At 36.6% G+C, this 19,839-nt stretch overlaps 1 protein-coding gene across 1 annotated transcript in view; it reads left to right on the top strand.

Annotated features, from left to right (window-relative positions):
* LOC143411440 (leucine-rich repeat-containing protein 63-like) overlaps positions 1–16,062 on the top strand; it is a 40,463-nt gene extending 24,401 nt beyond the window's left edge. The window contains exons 7-10 of the mRNA XM_076872222.1: positions 8,109–8,192; positions 11,253–11,492; positions 15,744–15,904; positions 16,022–16,062. Coding sequence (XP_076728337.1) covers positions 8,109–8,192; positions 11,253–11,492; positions 15,744–15,904; positions 16,022–16,062 — 526 coding nt within the window. The remainder of the gene's footprint in view (positions 1–8,108; positions 8,193–11,252; positions 11,493–15,743; positions 15,905–16,021) is intronic.
* The last annotated feature ends 3,777 nt before the right edge of the window (positions 16,063–19,839 follow it).

The raw sequence follows: 19,839 nt of genomic DNA, 5'->3' as shown, positions 1-19,839 counted from the left end.
ATAAGAGAGGTAAATAGGGAGCCTACATCCTGGGAACAAATTTGTACTCCTCACACTTCAGATAGAGCCCTAATATCCAGAGTATACAAAGAACTCAAAAAATTAAACAATAAGATAACAAATAACCCAATCAACAAATGGGCCAAGGACATGAACAGACACTTCTCAGAGGAGGACATACAATCAATCAACAAGTACATGAAAAAATGCTCACCATCTCTAGCAGTCAGAGAAATGCAAATCAAAACCACCCTAAGATACCATCTCACTCCAGTAAGATTGGCAGCCATTATGAAGTCAAACAACAACAAGTGCTGGCGAGGATATGGGGAAAAGGGTACACTTGTTCATTGCTGGTGGGACTGCAAATTGGTGCGGCCAATGTGGAAAGCAGTATGGAGATTCGTGGCAAAGCTGGGAATGGAACCACCATTTGACCCAGCTATTGCCCTTCTCGGACTATTCCCTGAGGACCTTAAAAGAGCGTACTATAGGGATACTGCTACATCAATGTTCATAGCAGCACCATTCACAATAGCTAGATTGTGGAACCAACCTAGATGCCCTTCAATAGATGAATGAATAAAGAAATGTGGCATTTATACACAATGGAGTACTACTCAGCACTAAAAAATGACAAAATCATGGCATTTGCAGGGAAATGGATGGCACTAGAGCAGATTATGCTAAGTGAAGCTAGCCAATCCCTAAAAAATAAATGCCAAATGTCATCTTTGATATAAGGAGAGCAACTAAGAACAGAGCAGGGAGGAAGAGCATGAGAAGAAGATTAACATTAACAGGGACGAGAGGTGGGAGGGAAAGGGAGAGAGAAGGGAAATTGCATGTAAATGGAAGGAGACCCTCATTGTTATACAAAATTACATATAAGAGGATGTGAAGGGAAAGGGGGAACAAAAACAAGAGAGAGAAATGAAGTACAGTAGATGGGGTAGAGAGAGAAGATGGGAGGGGAGGGGAGGGGAGGGGAGGGTGGATAGTAGAGGATACGAAAGGCAGCAGAATACAACAGACAACAGTATGGCAGTATGTAAAATTGTGGATGTGTAACCGATGTGATTCTGCAATCTGTATACGGGGGAAAAATGGGAGTTCATAACCCACTTGAATCGAATGTATGAAATATGATATGTCAAGAGCTATGTAATGTTTTGAACAACTAATAATAAATAAATAAATACATATTCTAAGGATTATGAATGAAAAGAAGGGAAGAAGGAATATGAATTAAATTGCTTTGCTAAGAAAACATTATTTGAGGAAATGACATTTAGCAGACATATATGAGTCTAGGCCAAGAATAGAGAAAAGAATATATTATGCAGTGGAAATAAGGTGGGTGAGAGCCTGGCCCTTCAAAGGCTTCCAGGAAGCCAGCCTGGTTTGGGGAATGATGAGCATGTGGCCCCAGGTGAGGGCCAAGTGTTTGAAAATGGCTACATCCCATCAAGTTTTGGAGGTCACATGAAGAAATGTATATTATAAGTGCCATGAGAAGCCCAATTAGTTTTAAGCAAAACAAAGACCAGATTAAAGTTAAGGAGTTTTGAAGGGAGGGAAATAATGCATTTAACCCTAGATCAAGATGTTGGTCAGGAGTTATTTTCTATCCCACCATTGGACTTAGACATAGTGAACCACAGAAGAGTTTTGTGCTGGAAATAAAAATTTTTTAATATTTATTTTTTAGGTGTAGATGGACACAACACAATGCCTTTATTTTTATGTGGTTCTTAGAATCCAACCCGGATCCTGCCCATGCTAGGGGAGCACTCTACCACTGAGCCACAATCCCAACCCCTGGAAATAAAGTTTTCGAATTAACAATATATACTAACTGAAGGCAGTGAGAATATGTAGAGGAATTGGAGAAACATCAACATTTCAGCTAAAGACAGATGAGGAGGAAATTCTAGAGATGGAGGGGGAAAAACTGTCAAATTGCACAAAGAGAACCAGTTGTACCGTGGAAGCCAGATTACTTCAGAAAAGGATGACTAACAGTACCAAATACAACAGAAAAACTCGGGTTAAATCTGAGAACAGTTTCAGTGAAATGGTAGGAACAAAAGCCAGTTTGTAGTGGGTTGAGAGAGAAGGGGAGGAGAGAAATTGGTAATGATGAGTATAGAGTCCACCTTTTGGAGAAATCTGGATGTACCAGGAGGAGAGAGATTCAATAAAAGATAGAAAGAACATGGGATCTTAGAAACATTTTTGTTAGGTTTTTTTTTTTTTTTTTTTTGATTCATAGTGGGATAGGGAGGGGTGCATGAGAGGAATAGACGAACTCTAGATAGGGCAGAGGGGTGGGAGGGGAAGGGAGGAGTCATGGGGTTAGAAATAATGGTGGAATGTGATGATCATTATTATCCAAAGTACAGGTATGAAGACACAAATTGGTGTGAATATACTTTGTATACAACCAGAGATAAGAAAAACTGTGATCTGCATGTGTAATAAGAATTGTAATGCATTCTACTGTCATATATAATTTTTAAAAAATAAGTTTTTAAAAAAAAAGACTTGGGAAGCTTGGTGCACTGGTGCTTGCTTATAATCCCAGAGGCTTGGGACACTGAGGCAGGAGGATTGAGAGTTCAAAGCCAGCCTCAGCAACGGGTGAGGGACCAAGCATCTCAGTGAGACCTTGTCTCTAAATAAAATACAAATGGGGCTGGGGATGTGGTTCAGTGGTTGAGTGCCACTGAGTTCAATCCCTGGTACCCCCCACCCCCCGTAAAAAAAAGACTCAGGCATATTCACAGAATGATGGAAAGGAATCAGTAGAAAATAGACTGGCCGGCTGTATGGAAGGATGCCTGATGGGACAGAACTTCACAATCTTACAGGAGGTGGAAGGGAAAGGAGTCATGGGCACAGGTGGAGATCCTGGTCGTGAACAGGAGGAATGACCCTATCTCCTAAAACCAGAAGCAGGCTCTGAGAATGAATATGGCAAACATGCAGTCCTGTGGGTGGGTAAACCGGAAACCCACTTATTAACAAAAAAATTTAACTCCTATTATGTGTCAGTTGAGGGAGATGACTCTGAAATGACTTGAATTACGGTCATCTTTGATTGTATGAAGAATGATGCTTAAAAAGGAGGTTTGAAGACACTTGTAATGATTTAGTATTGCTATTGAGCTAAGGGAGCAAAGCTGATGCCTGAGGCAGAGCCAGGAGCCAGGAGGGAAGGACATCGAAGCCAGTGGGTTGAACTGTGAGATGCAGATGATGATTCCCTGCCTTGGAAGCAAGTGGACTTTACCCAGGTGGATTCCTAAAATTTCTTAGGGTCGGTAACTGCTTTTCAGTTTTTCATTTTCTCCCTTTTGAACCAGAATGTCTGTAACTGTTATTCTGTGCCTGCCCACCATTGTGTCTTAGAGGATGATAACATTGCATTAGTTTCATAGACTACCAATAGAGAAGATATTGTGTCCCCAGAGAGATTAAGTTTGGAAACTCACCTCCACCTGCTTTAAAGCATGAAGTTTGGGTTTGAGTTTAGATGAGATGTTGGACTTTGAGTTGACAGTGTAACAGGATGAGACCTAGGGGAGTCTGGGATCTCTAAAGGTATTTTGCAGGTGGGGTAGAGGTAAATCTCTAGGATGGACTATGATCAGCAGAATAATTGTTCCTAGAGATGTCTGCATCCTAATCTCCACAAAACATGGATATGTTACATGGCATGGAAGAGGAATTTAGACTAGAGACCAAAAGGTTTCTAATCACTGATTTAAAAAAGTAGGGAGATTATTGTGGATTATCCAAATGGACCCAGTCTAATTCCATGAGCTCTTAAAAATGGAAGGGAAGTGGCAGGATTTAAACAAGGAGGCAAACTTCGGACTTGCTCTTGCTGCTTCGAAGGTGGAAGGCGGCCATGAGTCAAGGAATGCAATGCGGCAGTTTGTAAAACCTGGGGAGGGTCATTAGCTTGCTGCCAACAGGAGCTCAGAGACCTGAGTGCTGCAGCCAGAAGGAACCAAATTCCAGCAAGACACAGATTGTCTAGAGAGGGATGCAGCTGGCTGAAGACTTAATTTTAGTATGTAACTGTAAAACAATCAATCTGTGTGACGTTAAGGCACAAAGTTAATGTTGCAATTTAAATGGCACCAATAGAAAGCTAATATAAAATCACTTCTGAATCCCACATATTCACAGAATAAGTAATATACACAGTAAATAAAGTGCCTACTAGGTAATAAATGGAGTAACTTAAAAGGTAGTGTTATGAAAAAGAAGAAAATACAATGGTATAAGGAAGTGAGAGTGGAATTTTAAATGGGATATTCAGGTGGGCCTTATTTAAAAAGGACATTTGAAGAAAGCATGCAGTTAGTAGTATACATTTAGCAGTTCAAATAAAATTTAGCAGTACTTATTAAATAAGCAACTAATATTAGAATTTAAATCAAGATGTATACTTTTTTGCTGGGCCAAGTGACTCATGCCTATAATTCCAATGATGTGGGAGGCTAAGGCAGGAGAATTTCCAGTTTGAGAAAAGGCTCAGCAATTTAGTAAGGCCCTCAGCAACTTAGTGAGACCCTGTCAAAGAATAAAAAAACTTTTTAAAGGCTGTGGTAAAGTGCCCTTTGTTCCATCCCCAGTACCAAAAAAAAAAAAAAAAAAAAAAAAAAGTTAAGAGCCAGGTTTATAGCACATGCCTATAATCCCAGCAATTTGGGAGGTTGAGACAGGGGGATGGCAAGTTCAAAGCCAGCCTCAGCAATTTAGCAAGGCCCTAGGTAACTTAGCCTGACCCTGTCTCATAATAAAAAATAAAAAGGGCTGGGGATGTGACTTAGTGATTAAGTACCCCTGGGTTAAACCCCCAGTACCAAAAACAAAAAAACAAATACCTCAAAAAAACATGTTTAGAAGATCACCTTTTTCTAGTCTTATTATCTAAATTTTCTTATCACTTCCATATTATAAAAAACATTTTTCTAAGATATATTATTTAGATGACTTCTTAAACTTTTTCTAAAACTCTGATGAAGTTCTTTCACTATTATCTTCCTATTCCTCACTAGATCTTTCTGATTTCATGAGACTCAACATGGCATCTTTGAAAAGGCTAGGGACTGTCAGAGGCGAGCTTTGCCCCTTAGATGCTATAAGCTTAACTTCAGCACCCTTAACCTTAACTTCAGTTTCTATCTGGAAGTTAGAAAATAAGAAAACCTTGTAAATTGTTTTTTACATTCTCTTAATGATTTCTACAGATTTTTCTTTTTCCCTTGATCTAAATTTCAAAATCAAAATGAAATAGCCAACATTTAAAAAATTATATAACAGCTGACTGTTTCAATGTAGGTGAACTAAAAGTTAATGAGGAAAAAAAGTCTATTTGGTAAGAGCACCAATTCACAGAGGCCGCATTTTTGTTTCTGATGGTTTGCTCTGACCTGGTGGGGCATCTGGTATGCAGCAACATGGATGCAGGAAGGCCCATGTTTTAGAGGCAGAAAGAACTATCATCCCAGCCATGCCCCTTAGAGACTATCAATGTATAGTCAATTGTCCCATGTCATGTTTGGAATTTTGCAATCATGAGAAGTTCTTTGATTTTAAATGAAAGATAATAAATAACTTTAAAATCCAAAGTTTTTTTTCTTTCCCCAAAATTTTTAGATAGAGAAGATAAGAGAGAAAAGGAAACCAAAAAAGGAAAGAAGCTTGTTTTGGTGTTGTCATTACAACCTTTCGTGAACAGAGAAAAACACATATTTCATAAACAAATACTATTTGCTACCAAAACAACTTTTGGGAATCAAACCCTGAGGTTATGCAGAAATAACTATCACAAAAGTTCAAGAAAGAAAAAAAAGTCCTTATCTTTTTCTCAGTGGCTAGCAGAATAAAAATGACATAGAAAATTGTAACTTTTAACTATCAGAACCAAATGTTTGCTTTCCTTGTCTGATTCAGTTTGCTTTAATGAGCAGGCAGTTTCTTTGGGAAAGAGAATCTATTCAGAACAAAATACCCGGCAACTGATCTTGAGAACTTATACAAACAGCTGGTTTTTCTGTATTAACAACTGATGTTGCATACTTTGTTTTCCCATATTGTTATAGATTAAAAGGGGGGATTAAGTTTCTTTGTCTCCACATATCTGATACCTGAAAAAAAAGGATAACAACCTTGCAATAGTATGGTGAAAGAACATTCTAAATTGGCATAAACATACAGTATGCTACTAATAAATGATATTTATTATTTGATCATAACCATTAAAACATGTAATTATTAATGATAGCCTATTCCTCCAAGCTAGCAGCAGGGCTCTAAGCACCTATTGCACAATAACGTGCTGGTAAATAAAGCAATGAAATAAGTGTTAAGAACTCTATACATCCTAAAGAAAAAAAAGGGACAGGGTTGGTGCTAATGGTGTATAGAGTACCAGAACAAACTGAGGCTGTCTAGACATATTTGCTTTCTAAAATCACATACAGATGAGGTCAGTCCCACTCTGGAACCTAAGCTGCTTCCTTGATGCTGCCCACCAGCCTTATTCAACTTCCCAGTCATTAGGACATATCATCCACCTGAAAGCCTGGAACTAGAATAAGGGGGAGGACAGGATGAGACAAGAAAATAAAATATATTTGAATTGCAAGCATTTATTGCCCAATGCTACAGGTCCCATGATAGAGGCAAGCAGAGAAGTACAGAAGAGAAATCTTCCCACTCTGAAAGAGTCAGAAGTAGTTTCTTGGAAGAGCTAATATCTGAACCAAGACTTAAAACTTGAAAGACAAGTCAAGTGTTGGGGAAAATACATGTGGTATTTGGAAATACGTGAGAACTAGTCAATGCAGAGAATTTTAGCAAATAATTTTTAACAAATAAAATAATTTTAGCAAATAAAATTTGTCCCTGGACTACAGGGACAATGGAGAAGAGTGTGAAAGGTGAGATAGACAAGTAATCTGGAGCCAGGTCCTAGGGACCTTTGTATGTCATGCTAAAATAGTAAAAAGTTAGTGAAATACCGTGTTAATGATGCCTTAGTTAATAATCATGCAAATACATTTACATCTTTTATTTATAGGGAATCAGAAAGACATTTGAGGATAGCACACACAGAAAGGGGGATTTTCACAAGCGGTTTTGATAAATATTATATATTGAGCCCTTCAATTCCAGTCTTCAAGAAGTTATTCCTACTCCCATGCCCCAGGAGACAGGGCTTGTGGCAGAATAACAGTATTCTTCAGTTCTTATAACTGCATTACTTGTTATAAAGTCTTGGCATTCTTTGGTTTTTACTTATAGGAACTTATCTCAGTGGAAAGAATGATCGAAGGTATTTCACCATGGAAGTCTTAATGCAACTGGGTTGAGTAGACTGAACAATCTGTGTCCATACGGAAACTCAGAATGTGACCTTATTTCCAAATAGATGCAGTTCATAGATGCAGTTAGTTAAATTACCATGAGGTCATACTGAATTAGGGTAGGCCTTAAGTCCAAAAACTGGTATCCTTATAGGAAGACAAAGTCCAAGGTGGGAGTTCTGATGTCAGAAGCTAAGGGACCCCAAGGACTGCAGGCAGCCTCTAGAAGCTGGGAGATATGCAATGGACGGTTTCTCCCTCAGAACCTCTAGGAGGAATCAGCCTGATGACATCTGAAGTTTGGCCTTCTGGCCTCCAGAACTGCAAAAGAATAAATTTCTGTTATTTTGAGCCACCTGGATTGTGGTTCTTTGTTATATCAGCCTGAGGACACTAATACAGCAATCACGAAAAATGGAGTGAGTGTGTGTGTGTGTGTGTGTGTGTGTGTGTTTTAAATGCTTTTAAAAATGTCTCAGGTGCCTTTTTCTAAATGGGGCTTCACCCACTCCAAATATCTCAAACAAGTCTCACTGGATAGATAAATAATTTTTAGAAAGTAATTACCTCATATCTAATGAAAAGATGTCTACATAAATGTCAAGATATTAGCAAGGTACAACTTCTGTACTATCACCTATTAACTTAAATATCTGATTCTTTTATTCCCAACTATGACAAATAGATAGTCATATTTACAATTAGTTTTCTCTGTTTTAGGTTATTTTCCTTGGCCCATCTTGAGGAACTTGATATTTCCTACAATGAAATTACTTCTATTCCAAATGATATCCAGAAACTCAGGTATTTGGGGATTAGTAAGTACAAAGAAAGTCATGTTTCCCTTAAAGATATGGTAACGATTGTGATGGAGAAACTTGAGTCCTCTCATTTATTTAGTAGCAAGCAATGAAAAATGTGAGCTACAAAATTCATAGAGCGGCTCTTATCTTTGCATCTTTATAAGGAAATACACATTATAAAATGCTCATAATACTTAATGTAGTTTTAATATTAAACTCTGGTTCTCACATTAATAAAAAAGAAAGTCGAAGTTTTTCTGTGTCTTTCTAGGTCAGTATCATACTTTTTTAAATTTATTTTTTATTTTAATTAATTTATTTATTCTAACTACATATATATGACTATAGAATGCATTTTGATTCATTGTCCACAATTGCACTACAACTTTTCATTTCTCTGGTTGTACACAATATAGCATCGCACTATATGTGCAGTCATACACGTACCTAAGGTAATGATGTCTATCTCAAGATCCATTGCTTGCTGCTGCTTTGTCTCCTCTTTCATCTCATCTTGAATCTGGAAAGATGTCTGTTTTAAGTCGTTGATGGGTTAGAGTGTTCCTGAAGATCTTTTTTTTTTTTTTTTTTTTTTTTTTTTTTAAAGAAAGAGTGAGAGAGAGTGAGAAAGAGGGAGAGAGAGAGAATTTTAATATTTATTTTTTAGTATTTGGCGGACACAACATCTTTGTCTGTATGTGGTGCTGAGGATCGAACCCGGGCCGCATGCATGCCAGGCGAGCACGCTACCGCTTGAGCCACATCCCCAGCCCCCCTGAAGATCTTTTCTCCAGTTAGTAGCTTTTTTCTCTGAATCTTGAAGATAACAGACAAAGGATGTCATCAATGGTGAAAGATCTGGCTCTGCAGCCCTCCCTCTCCATCAGCATTTCCTCCCCATCTTCCAGCATGGCAGGCCAGGTGCCTGACGCCAGTTTGCTCTTACTTTGTAAGGGGCTCTTATTCTCATCTGAGAAGCCTTAAGGTTCTCTCATCATCTTTGATCTTCAGCAATTCCATAAGGTTATGCTTAAGAGTGGATCATTTTTCTTTTGTAAATCTGTCTTTCCTTGGATTCAGGGAACTCTTTATCAGCCAGCTCACACTTCTTTAAGACAATACGTTAAGTGATTGCCTCTTCCATCTTTTTCTACTTCTCTTCCCGAAATGACTATTATTTATATATTAGGTCTACTGGATCTATCTTCAGTGTCACCTACGTTTTTCCTCATGATTTTTCTTTACACTTTTGTTTTGTTCTGAATCATGCCTTCTACTTGGCTTCTGATTTGGATCTCCACAAAGATCATGTTCTTCTGTTTATCCACTTAAATCTTTTATTTCACAAATCATGCATTTGGGTTCAAGAAAGCATTTGGATGTTTGAGTGTGCACACATTTGACTCTCATTGTTTTTCCTGTTCCCACCCCAACTTCTTATCTGTCTCTGCACAGAGAGTGCTTGCTTCAGGGCCACTGTCCTGTGCAATGTGTCTGTTTTTCTCGTCTGGTAGCTTTTCTGCTTGCCCAATGGCAGTTGAGAATGTCACCACTCAGAATGTCAGTGATGTCTCAAGGAGACTCCTCTGCCCCCAGAGTGCTCAACTTCGAAACTGGATGTGGGGGTCTTCCAGCTTCAAATATTGTTTGGCCAGCTTAACTCCCCCAAACCCATAAATAGGAAGAGGGCACCCAAACTTCTGGGTCCTCACCATGGATGTCCTGGGAACATTTGCTGGCCTTTCCCTTGCATGTACCACACTCCTTCTGGTTGTCCACACAGGACTTGTCCTTGTCAGCGGGGGCTGCTACAGCAATGTCCTGTAGGCTTGGTACCTTGTGTATAACAGAAACTCATTTTTCATGTTCTGGAAGCCCAGAAACCCAATATGAATATGCAAGTGAATTTGGTGTCTGGCTAGGGTGTACTGTCACGTACACAGCCACCTTCTCCCTCTTGCCTCCCATTATAGAAAGAGCCAACTGAAGCCTGTTTTATCCTGCTTATGAGGGCTGTCCACCCCAACCTAATCACCTCCTAAAAGGTCTACCTCCAAATGTCATCACCTTGAGGACAAAGATTTCAACATAGGAATTAAGAGGGACATAAATATTCAGCCCATAGCCAGACTCTCTGCTTCTGCCATGTTGGCTTGTGTTTGATGCAGAGGAAAAAGTGAGCATGCTAGTTCTCTCCTTCAGGACCAAAACAGCCTGGAGTCTTGCTCACCTGTACCAGACCATGGGAGGCACAAGGTCAAACTGGAAGAATTCTGTTATCTTCTTAGCCTCTTCCTGTTTTAAATACATACCACCTTCAAACACATTTTAATACTCTTAGTAAGGGTCACAATATGAGACTAGACTGTCAATGAGAACCTAGAAGCCCCTTGCTCACTGCCTAACTTCCATTTTCCAGCCGGTTCACCTTTAATGCATATGAAATTTTGTTGGCCTTTGACTTCGATTTTTATGTGTCCCTCATGAACAGATACTTTTCTGTCTGCTTCCAGCACTAATTAGAAAGGAGATAAATAAGAAAATCAGTCATGCTGGTTTTCTGAATAAAGGACCAAGGATTATTGAAAGCAATTGACACAGTGAAGACTTAAGGGCTTGGGTGTTGAAAAAGTCAAAGCATAACATAGCACGTGGTACATTTTGATGGCATAAATTTCACTGGTTTTATTACCATTGAATGACAGAATACATGTTGATGTTCAATTTTCTATAAAAGCATTTTTTTTTCTGTATGTATTTTTATACCGTATTATATAATGTTTGTTAGTCTTCCTGTGATTGTGGACATTATTTCTTTTTCCATACTGATGATCCCATTCAAAGACCTTCCAAACACAGGCACCAATTGAGCACACAAAGTGTACTTATTTGTGTAACAATATATTAGTTCAGTTGTTTCATATGTAAATTCTCTTGATTTTAAGGAAATACTTAAATACACATGTGTTTTTTCCTTGCCACTAAATTTGTTGCCAGTTTTTAAGAACGCTGGGACAGAATTGTATAAATATCTTTAAAATGAGATTATCTTTATTTACAGATCACTTGACAAATTGATTATTGATGGGAATTACTTGTTTTTTCTTCCACCTGGAATTTTGAAGCTTAACCTGACAAAAATCCAGCTTGAGAATACTTTCACTCATCGTAGTTTATGGGTCGAGAATTGTTTCAATAGTCCTCAACAACTTACTCACATGTGTGCTTTGTTCATTGTCAAAAATGATCTACTTGGTTCTTATGATAAGATCCCACTAAAAGTTCAAAAGTTACTGATGTGGTGAGTAAATTCTGAAGTACTTCAGACCAAAGTACACCTTTTAGTATCTGAAATGTCTTCATTAAGGGCTGGGGCTATAGCTCAGTGGCAGAGTCTAGCATGTGTGAGGCACTGGGTTTGATCCTTAGCACTACATAAAAATAAACAAATAAAATAAAGGCATTCTGTCCATCTACAAATACAAAAAAAAATTTAATTTCTTCATTAGGGGCCAAATAACAGTTTTACTAAATCACACACACACACACACACACACACACACACACACACCAGCATATCATCTACAAAAGCATACACACAATTCTTCAAATTGCCCCTTTCAACTTTTCAGGGATAATAATACAGTCTGAATTTAGTGCCATTTTTCTCAAGTTATTATATAAATCCAATATAAAGAGTGGATTGCTGAAGTATATTGACAGTATTTACACAGCTGTTACATAAATCCTTTCTATGAGTTACTAAGTACATAGAAGTGGTTTCTTTAAAAAAAAAAATTCCTCCACCCAGGGAAAATGTTTGCTCTACTGTGATAGAGACCTGGACAAAGCAATTGCTCTCCTCCAGTATCCATGACCAATTGTAGAGTCATTACCTGATCTCAGGACTAGAATTCTTAAACCCCTACATACTTATAGCTCACTTAAGCTTGTTTCTTATTTCCTTCAGATAGCATGAAACCATTTTTACTTAAGTATTAAGTAAATCAACTATTGATTTAATAAATACTATTGTATGCCCAAGTTTCCCTGGAATGTCTAAATTACCAGTATTGACTCAACAAAAGGCAGATGCTATAGTTTGGATCTTGAATGTTCTAGAGGACCATGGGTTATTGGTGTGGTTCTGAAGATAGTACCTCCATTGAGAGGTAGTGGAACCTTAAAAGGGTGGGGCCCACCAAGAGATGACTAGGTAATTGGAGACATGCCTTTGGACGGGATTCAGGAGTCCAGTTCTGTCTTCATTCTCTTTGCTTCCTGGCCATGAGGTGAGTGATTTTACTCCACCACTTGCTCCCATCACGATGTGTTGCCTCACCACAGATTCAAAGCAATGGGACCAATTGATTATGAATAGGCACCTCCAAAACTGTGAGCCAAAACAAACCTTTTCTCTTTTTACAAGTTGAATAACTCAGGCATTTTGTTAGAGTGATGCAAAGCTAACACAGCAACCATTAAAGAAAAGTAAAAAAAAAAAAAATAGTTAAAGATCTATCTATAAAAAAAGGACCAAGCCAAGAAGTTTTCAATTTTAATATATTGAAATTTCAAAGCACATGAAATTTTATTGCAAACAAGAAAAATTTTTTAAATTCTCCAAGGGAAAAATGTTTTAAAGAAGCAAAACCCAACTTGTAAAGATTTAGATTCACCACAAGGTTGGGAACATGAACCTGAGATTCCTGAATTAAAGCTAGACCCAAAGAAGTCCTACATGGTTCCAGAGCAAAAAACCACCAATGTATTGGACATTCTCGATTTATACAGCAAAGATTCCAAGAATTTAAGTTCAATGAATATTATCTCATAATTTAAAGAAATTTACAAACCATCAAAAATAAAAACCAGAAGAAACAACTAACATGTACCAATCTTCAAGAATCTAAGATATTAGTATTATTTATAGAATATGTAAATGTTTCAAGAAATAAAATATAATTTTAAACATAGTTAATAAGTAAGAGGTTATCAAATGTGGCCAGGAAAATACGGAAAAGAAACTTTAAACGAAAGTAAATTCTAGAAACTAAAAATGTAATACTTCAAATCAACTTGGTGCATGAGTTAAACAATAGGTCATATCTACATGAAGAAAGAGGCAGAAAAATCACAGTTAAGACAGAGACAGGAAGTAAAGAAGGAAAAGAGTTAACATAGACTTTGAGAGCCAGAAAGTGAGAACAGAATAGCAGAGTCCTCACTGGATGAGATGATGGCTGCAAAGTCTCAGAAGTAATGAAAGGTGTGAATTCACAGACAGCTCTGCACTGGCTCAGAAAGGTACCTCATAGTGAAAATGAAGAACACTAAAGACAAAGACAAGAAACCAAAATCAGCTGGAAGAAAACCACAAGTAACAGTTGAGGAACTGTCAGCAACAGCACAACAGTGTCTGAAAAAATATTATATTCTGCCTGGCAAAACTACCTTTCAAAAAAGAAAGACAAAGAATGGTGTTTTTGGAGGAAAACAAAACAGAGAATTTACTCTCAATAGATTTTCCTTAAGGATATGCATTAGAAAGAAGGAAAACAACTACAAAAACAAAGTCCAAAATGTAAGAAGGAATAGTGAAAACAGAAATTTAAAAACAAGTAAGCAAACATAATCTCTCTGAAATGATAATAATAGCAATGTCTGTAGCATAAGTTTAAAAGGAGATATGGCTAAAAGCAGACATTAAATAGAAAGAAAATCTTTAAAAGATATTTTTATGATAGTAAAAACAATGTATAGGAATATATCAAGTGAAATATGTGCACGATATTTATGAAAAACAATTTAAACAATGAAAAAGTAAAGAAGTCTGAATATAAGGGGAGGGATACATATTCAATACTAAAAATACAGCAGATATTCCCAAATACAGTTATAAATCCAATACATTTTTGGTCAAAATCCTAATAGAATTTTTTCAGGAACTTGACGGTCTGATTCTAAAATGTACATGGAAAAGCAAAGGCTCCAAAATAGCCAGAGCAAACCTGGAAAAGAAGTCTAACATACGGGGCTTTCAAGACTTTATATTAAAAGCTAAAGAAAGTAAAACAGGTTGGTATTAGGTAGAGGGAAGGACACACTTAGTAATGGAAGAAGAAAACATAGCCCAGTCATTTTGTTTTCATGCATATGTGAAAACTCAATATTTGACAAAATGGCACTGTGGATCCAGAGGGAAAGGCTTTTCAATAAATGTTGCTGAGGCATTTGCTCATTTTCAGAGAAAAAAAATATTTAAAATTAGATTTCTGCTAGGCATATGTCACCACCATTCACAAAGATCATTTATGAAGATCATTTCCAATAGTGTTAAAAATTTAAGTATGAAAACCAAAACCTTGAAGCTTTTAGAAGCAAGTACAGGAGACTTATCTTCATGGCATACAGGAAAAGACACCTTGAATAAACCACAGAAATGCAAACAGTAAAGCAAAGTTTATGAATTGGATCCAAGAGAGAGATTTTCACAAATATAAAATACCATCAATGAAATTAAAAAAGACAAGTCATTGACTGAAATAAAATATGTCAATGCTTATAAAAAGTTGAAACATGTACATTTTCCACAGATCAATTAGTAAAGATATATAACCCAGAGAAAAGTAAGTAATAGGAATATGCAGTTAATTCATGAATGATACAGATAGCAGATAACTAAGAGGAATGTTAACCTCACAGTAATCAAGGAACCAAAATGTGAAATAGCAACAATGGATTTTTTTTTTTAACTTACCTGTCTTATCAACTTTTAAAAGATTGATACAGTGTTGACTTTCCCTGCCTGAAGACAGAACTATTGGCTACTGTTGGTGGTAACTGTAAACAGCTGGAAGCTTCATGGACAGCAATTTGACAGTTTGCTACTTACCCCTTAAAACAGCAGTTTAAAAATCTTAGGATTTGGGCTTATGGAAGTAGTTACCTGTGAACACAAGTCTGTTACAGGGATAGTAACTGCAGCTTAAATGTGCATCAGAAACAGAGTGGTAAAATAAACTGTGGTCTACCCAAATTATCAAATGTGCTATTAGTAAGAATGAAGTAAAACAAAATATATCAATATGGAGAGTTGTCTAAGAAACTATACATAATACTTTTGTTTAAGAAAAGTAATATTGTGTTACACATGTGTATACTTCATTATTTGGCACTTTTAACATTTAAGTTTTTTGTCCTTACCAGGGGTGCTTAACCATTGAGCCACATCCCCACTCCTATTTATTTATTTATTTATTTAATTTTGAGACAGGGTTTTTCTAAATTCCCTAAGGTCTCACTAAGTTGCTGAGGCTGGCTTCAAATATGTGATCCTCCTGCCTCAGTTTCCAAAGCTACTGGGACTACAGGCATGGGCCACAGCACCCTGAGCATATATTTTTTCACTTGATTGTAAGTGCCACTTCTAGAGGATAAGCTCAATGAAGAGAAAGGTTGTATGTTATAGTACTTTGGATCTTGCCAAGCGACAGTGTTTTTACTTTGGTAGAAATTTATTACATGTTCACTTGATGTTTCTCCATTTCAGCACATCCAGGTGTGAATGGTGTCTTGGTCCCAAGTTTGGTGAAGGTTTTCGTATCATCCAATCCTACAATATCTTTGGAGCAACAGAGCTTCCTGTTATGTTTCATGTGTGTTCTCTTTCCTGCTATAGGAAAATAAAGGAGAGCGGTTTTGCTTGTGAAGGTGATCTTTATGACAATACATATTAAAATTGAGAAAGAAAGATAATACAGTGATTTATCATTCCCTCTATAGAGGAGGGTAAAGTTTATGTTTAGTCATTCCTCTCTTTGCATACAGGTTCTGACAGAAGTGTCTTCTCAGATGAATTCTCTGTGTAATCTAACTTCTTGTGAAAGTTTGTGATTGTAGGAACTCGTTGCAGAATAATTTTACTCAAAAAAGATTAGTAAAGGCCTCTGAATTTCAACAGAGATTTAGAAAATTTCTTTCCATAGCCTGTTTACCATAAAAAGAAAAATGCTCCTATGCTTTGCAAAAATATTTGGTGCATTTGGTCTTTTCATGCATCCTCAGTAAATGAAAAAATAGCATTTCGAAGGCATCACTAAAGATTATGCTACAGATGGCTTCAATGTTGTGCAACCCAAATTCTCAATGTTTGTGTGCATTTCTTTGGAAATCTGTCCAGTGCTGATCATCTCAATTGTGGTTTGCTTTTTGGAATAAAAGATGAATTCTAGACTGGTTTTTAGTTGTTTGAATTCATTTCCTAAGCTCTTAGAAAATGGGTACAATCTCCAGTGTTTGACTTAAACTTCACGGCAGAAAGCTGAGATACTGATTAGCCCAATTCCCTAGGTCAGCACTACATTTACCAAGGTCTTAAGTGATAATCTGACAAGAAAAAAAGAATAGAACTCACAAAATTGCATTGCAAAGCAACATAAACCTAGGGTAGAGCTTGAAGCTTTAAGAATTAATTTTTGGTAAGAGAAAGTTCAGAAAGCGTTTTGATATAACAATTTTATATAGCATTGAATTATTTCATTATGCCGTGTGTTTTATGTGCAGTTAACTTAAATACAAAATATGGTTCATTGAATTTTATGACATAAAATGATCTAAATTTATACAGCTATCTTATCATTAGAGAATGTCAGAAAATCCACAGTATGTTAGGTTTATGTGTATCATTGAATAATATTTAAATTAAAGGCAATATAATGAGGCAAAATATTTTTTTGGCAATTGAACTAAATAAATCAAAATACCTATACACTATTCCTTGAAATTCAGTTGATTTTAAGTAGAAATAGGCAAACTTTGCCTGAGAAGTACAAACTGCATTCTCCAGCAATATATATTACTTATAATAGAAATATATACCATATCACATATGTAATCCAGAAGGAAATATTAGCTTGATAACAAATTAATTCATTAAATCATAATATACAACCAGGCGTGTTAGTGTATGCCTGTATTCTTAGATACTCAGGAGGCTGAGGCAGGAGGATTACAATTTCCAGGCCAGCCTCATCAGCTTAGTGAGGCCCTGTCTTAAGAAACGGCCTAAGAAACTTACCAAGACCCTGTCTCAAGATTGAAAATAAAGAAGGCTGAGGATGTAGCTAAGTGGTAAAGTGCCACTGGGTTCAATCCCCAGAGTCCTCTGCAGAAGTACTTCTAGTGTGTATTTCAATATAGATTCCCCCTTGTAATGCCACCACCAAGTGAAAGTTAGAGAGAGTAATTTTGACATGTGTTGGTATGTGTTCTCAAATTTATATCATGCATTACTGCTTTTAAAATGAGATTGCCTAGCCAAACCTGGTAGCCTAAACCTGTAATTCCAGCAAATCAGAAGGCTGAGCAGGAGATCACAGGTTTGAGGTTTGAGGCTAGCTTTGGCATCTTAGCAAGATCCTGTCTCAGAATTAAAAATAGAAAGAGCTGGGAATGTGGCTTGGTGATAGAGTTCCCCTGGGTTCAATTCCCAGTACCAGAGAGAGAAAGAGAAGGTGGGGAAGAGGGGAGGAGAGGGAGGCAGGGGGAGAGGAGGAGGGACAGAGTGAGAGAAACATTGCCTTGCTTTATACCACATCAAAAATTAATTTCCAATTTTAGACCTAAAGGTCCATATTGAAAATATAAAGAAATAAATAGGGACTTCAAAAAATCAGAATGAAAAGCATCTTTCTAACCAGGAATTGAAACTGCAATGATAAGATTTACTATCTAAAAAATAAAAATAAAAAATAAAATTAAGTATATGGCCAAAACCACCATAAATAAAATTACAAGCCACACACTGGGGAATATAACTATAATGTATATGACCAAAAAGAGGTAGGCTATTAACCAAGGAATCTTGGTTGTAAATTACTGAAACCCATTTGAACAGTTGAAATTAAAAAAAAAAAATATATATATATATATTCATTTGTGCATGTGTCTGCAGGTACAGCTGATTCAGGAGCTCAAACTGCGTAATCAAGGCATGATCTATTTTTCTATCATCTAGCTCCATTCATCCATCTATCAGCCTATAACATTTCCAAGTTTGCCTCATAACCAGGTTAAAAGGATTGCTGCTGATAATCCCAGGTTCATGTACTTAGCATCTCAGGAACCTCAGAGAAAAGCACATCATCGATTCCACCTGTCACCATAAAATATATTAGGGATAATTTTTATTGCTTCAGTATGGGACACATAACCACATATAAACAAAACCTTATAGCTTCATAGACCGAGCCCTCTGATTGGCTGGGCATGAGTCACAAGCATATCTCAGGAACTGGGAAAGGCAGAATTAGCCCCTCCCAAAACAAAAGAAATAGATACTTCATTAGATAGAAGATTCCTGAAACTGAAAATTGGGGAAAGGAAAAGTGTTTGGGGCTCCTAAAATCCAGAATTGCCAAAAACTTCTAACCTTCGTAATATGCACTAAGCTGTTACAAATAATGAAAAGGATCTCTTTAAAGATTAGATACTTGAATAGCTTTAGGAACTAAAATTAAATGTATTTTTATCACAACAATTCTAAGAATTTTCTTCTCAAAAATACTTGAACATTATAGGCAAGGATATTCACCATAAGATTATTTATGTGGTGAAAAATTGAAAACAATTCATCAATAGAAAATTGGTTAAATATGATAAATCCACATACAGCAATATCTTTCAGTCATCTAAAGAAATAGCTGTTTTTCCTGACATGAAAAGATGTCTATCAAATGTATTGAAAATTATGTACTAGGTAATATAATCACATAATTCAAAATGTGTCAAAGAGTATAACATAAAAATTCTTTCTTTAACCCAAAGTCTTCCTTTATTTCTCTCTCAGAGGTAACCACTGAGATCAATTCTTTTGTATTCTTTCAGGATAGCTTATGCACATATAAGCTAATATATAAATGTATTTATTTACTCTTTATATAATGTTATCCTAACATATATTTCTCTCTGCACCTTTCCATTCAACATTATGTCATTGAAGTAGTTCCTTATCAGTACATTATTAGCTTATATTTTGTGGGGGATGGGTACTGAGGATTGAACTCAGGGGCACTCAACCACTGAGCCACATCCCCAGCCCTCTATTGTATTTTTATTTAGAGACAGGGTCTCACTGTGTTGTCTAGTGCCTCCTCATTGTTGTGGCTGGCTTTGAACTCAAGATCCTCCTGTCTCAGGCTCCCAAGCTGCTGGGATTACAGGCATGCATCACTGCACCCAGTTTTACTTATATTTTTATAGTTACATATTATCCCATTAAGCAACATATGCAATTTATTTCTACAGCTTACAACTAATGGAATATTAACTTTACTTTTTTGATTCTGGGGATTGAATCCAGTGGCACTTTACCACTGAGCTACATCCCCAGTCCTTTTTATTTTTTATTTCTTGGTTGCTGAGTCTGGTCTTGAACTTGCAATCCTCTCGTCTCAGTTTCCTGAGTTGCTGGGATCACAGGCATGTGCCACCATGATGTGGGATTTTTTTTTAATGTAAAGATTTTAAACTTTAAACTATAAAATGTATTGTTGTTTTTTATGTTTTTTGTTTTTATTACTAAACTTAGTAATTCCATCTTTACTCCCTAGATTACATAAATATTTACCTGGATTTCACTTACTTTG

This window comes from Callospermophilus lateralis, chromosome 12 (assembly GCF_048772815.1).
Source record: "Callospermophilus lateralis isolate mCalLat2 chromosome 12, mCalLat2.hap1, whole genome shotgun sequence".
NCBI classification, from domain to species: Eukaryota; Metazoa; Chordata; class Mammalia; order Rodentia; family Sciuridae; genus Callospermophilus; species Callospermophilus lateralis.
Note: the sequence above shows the minus strand (reverse complement) of the source record. Positions and strands in the feature narration are given on the sequence as shown.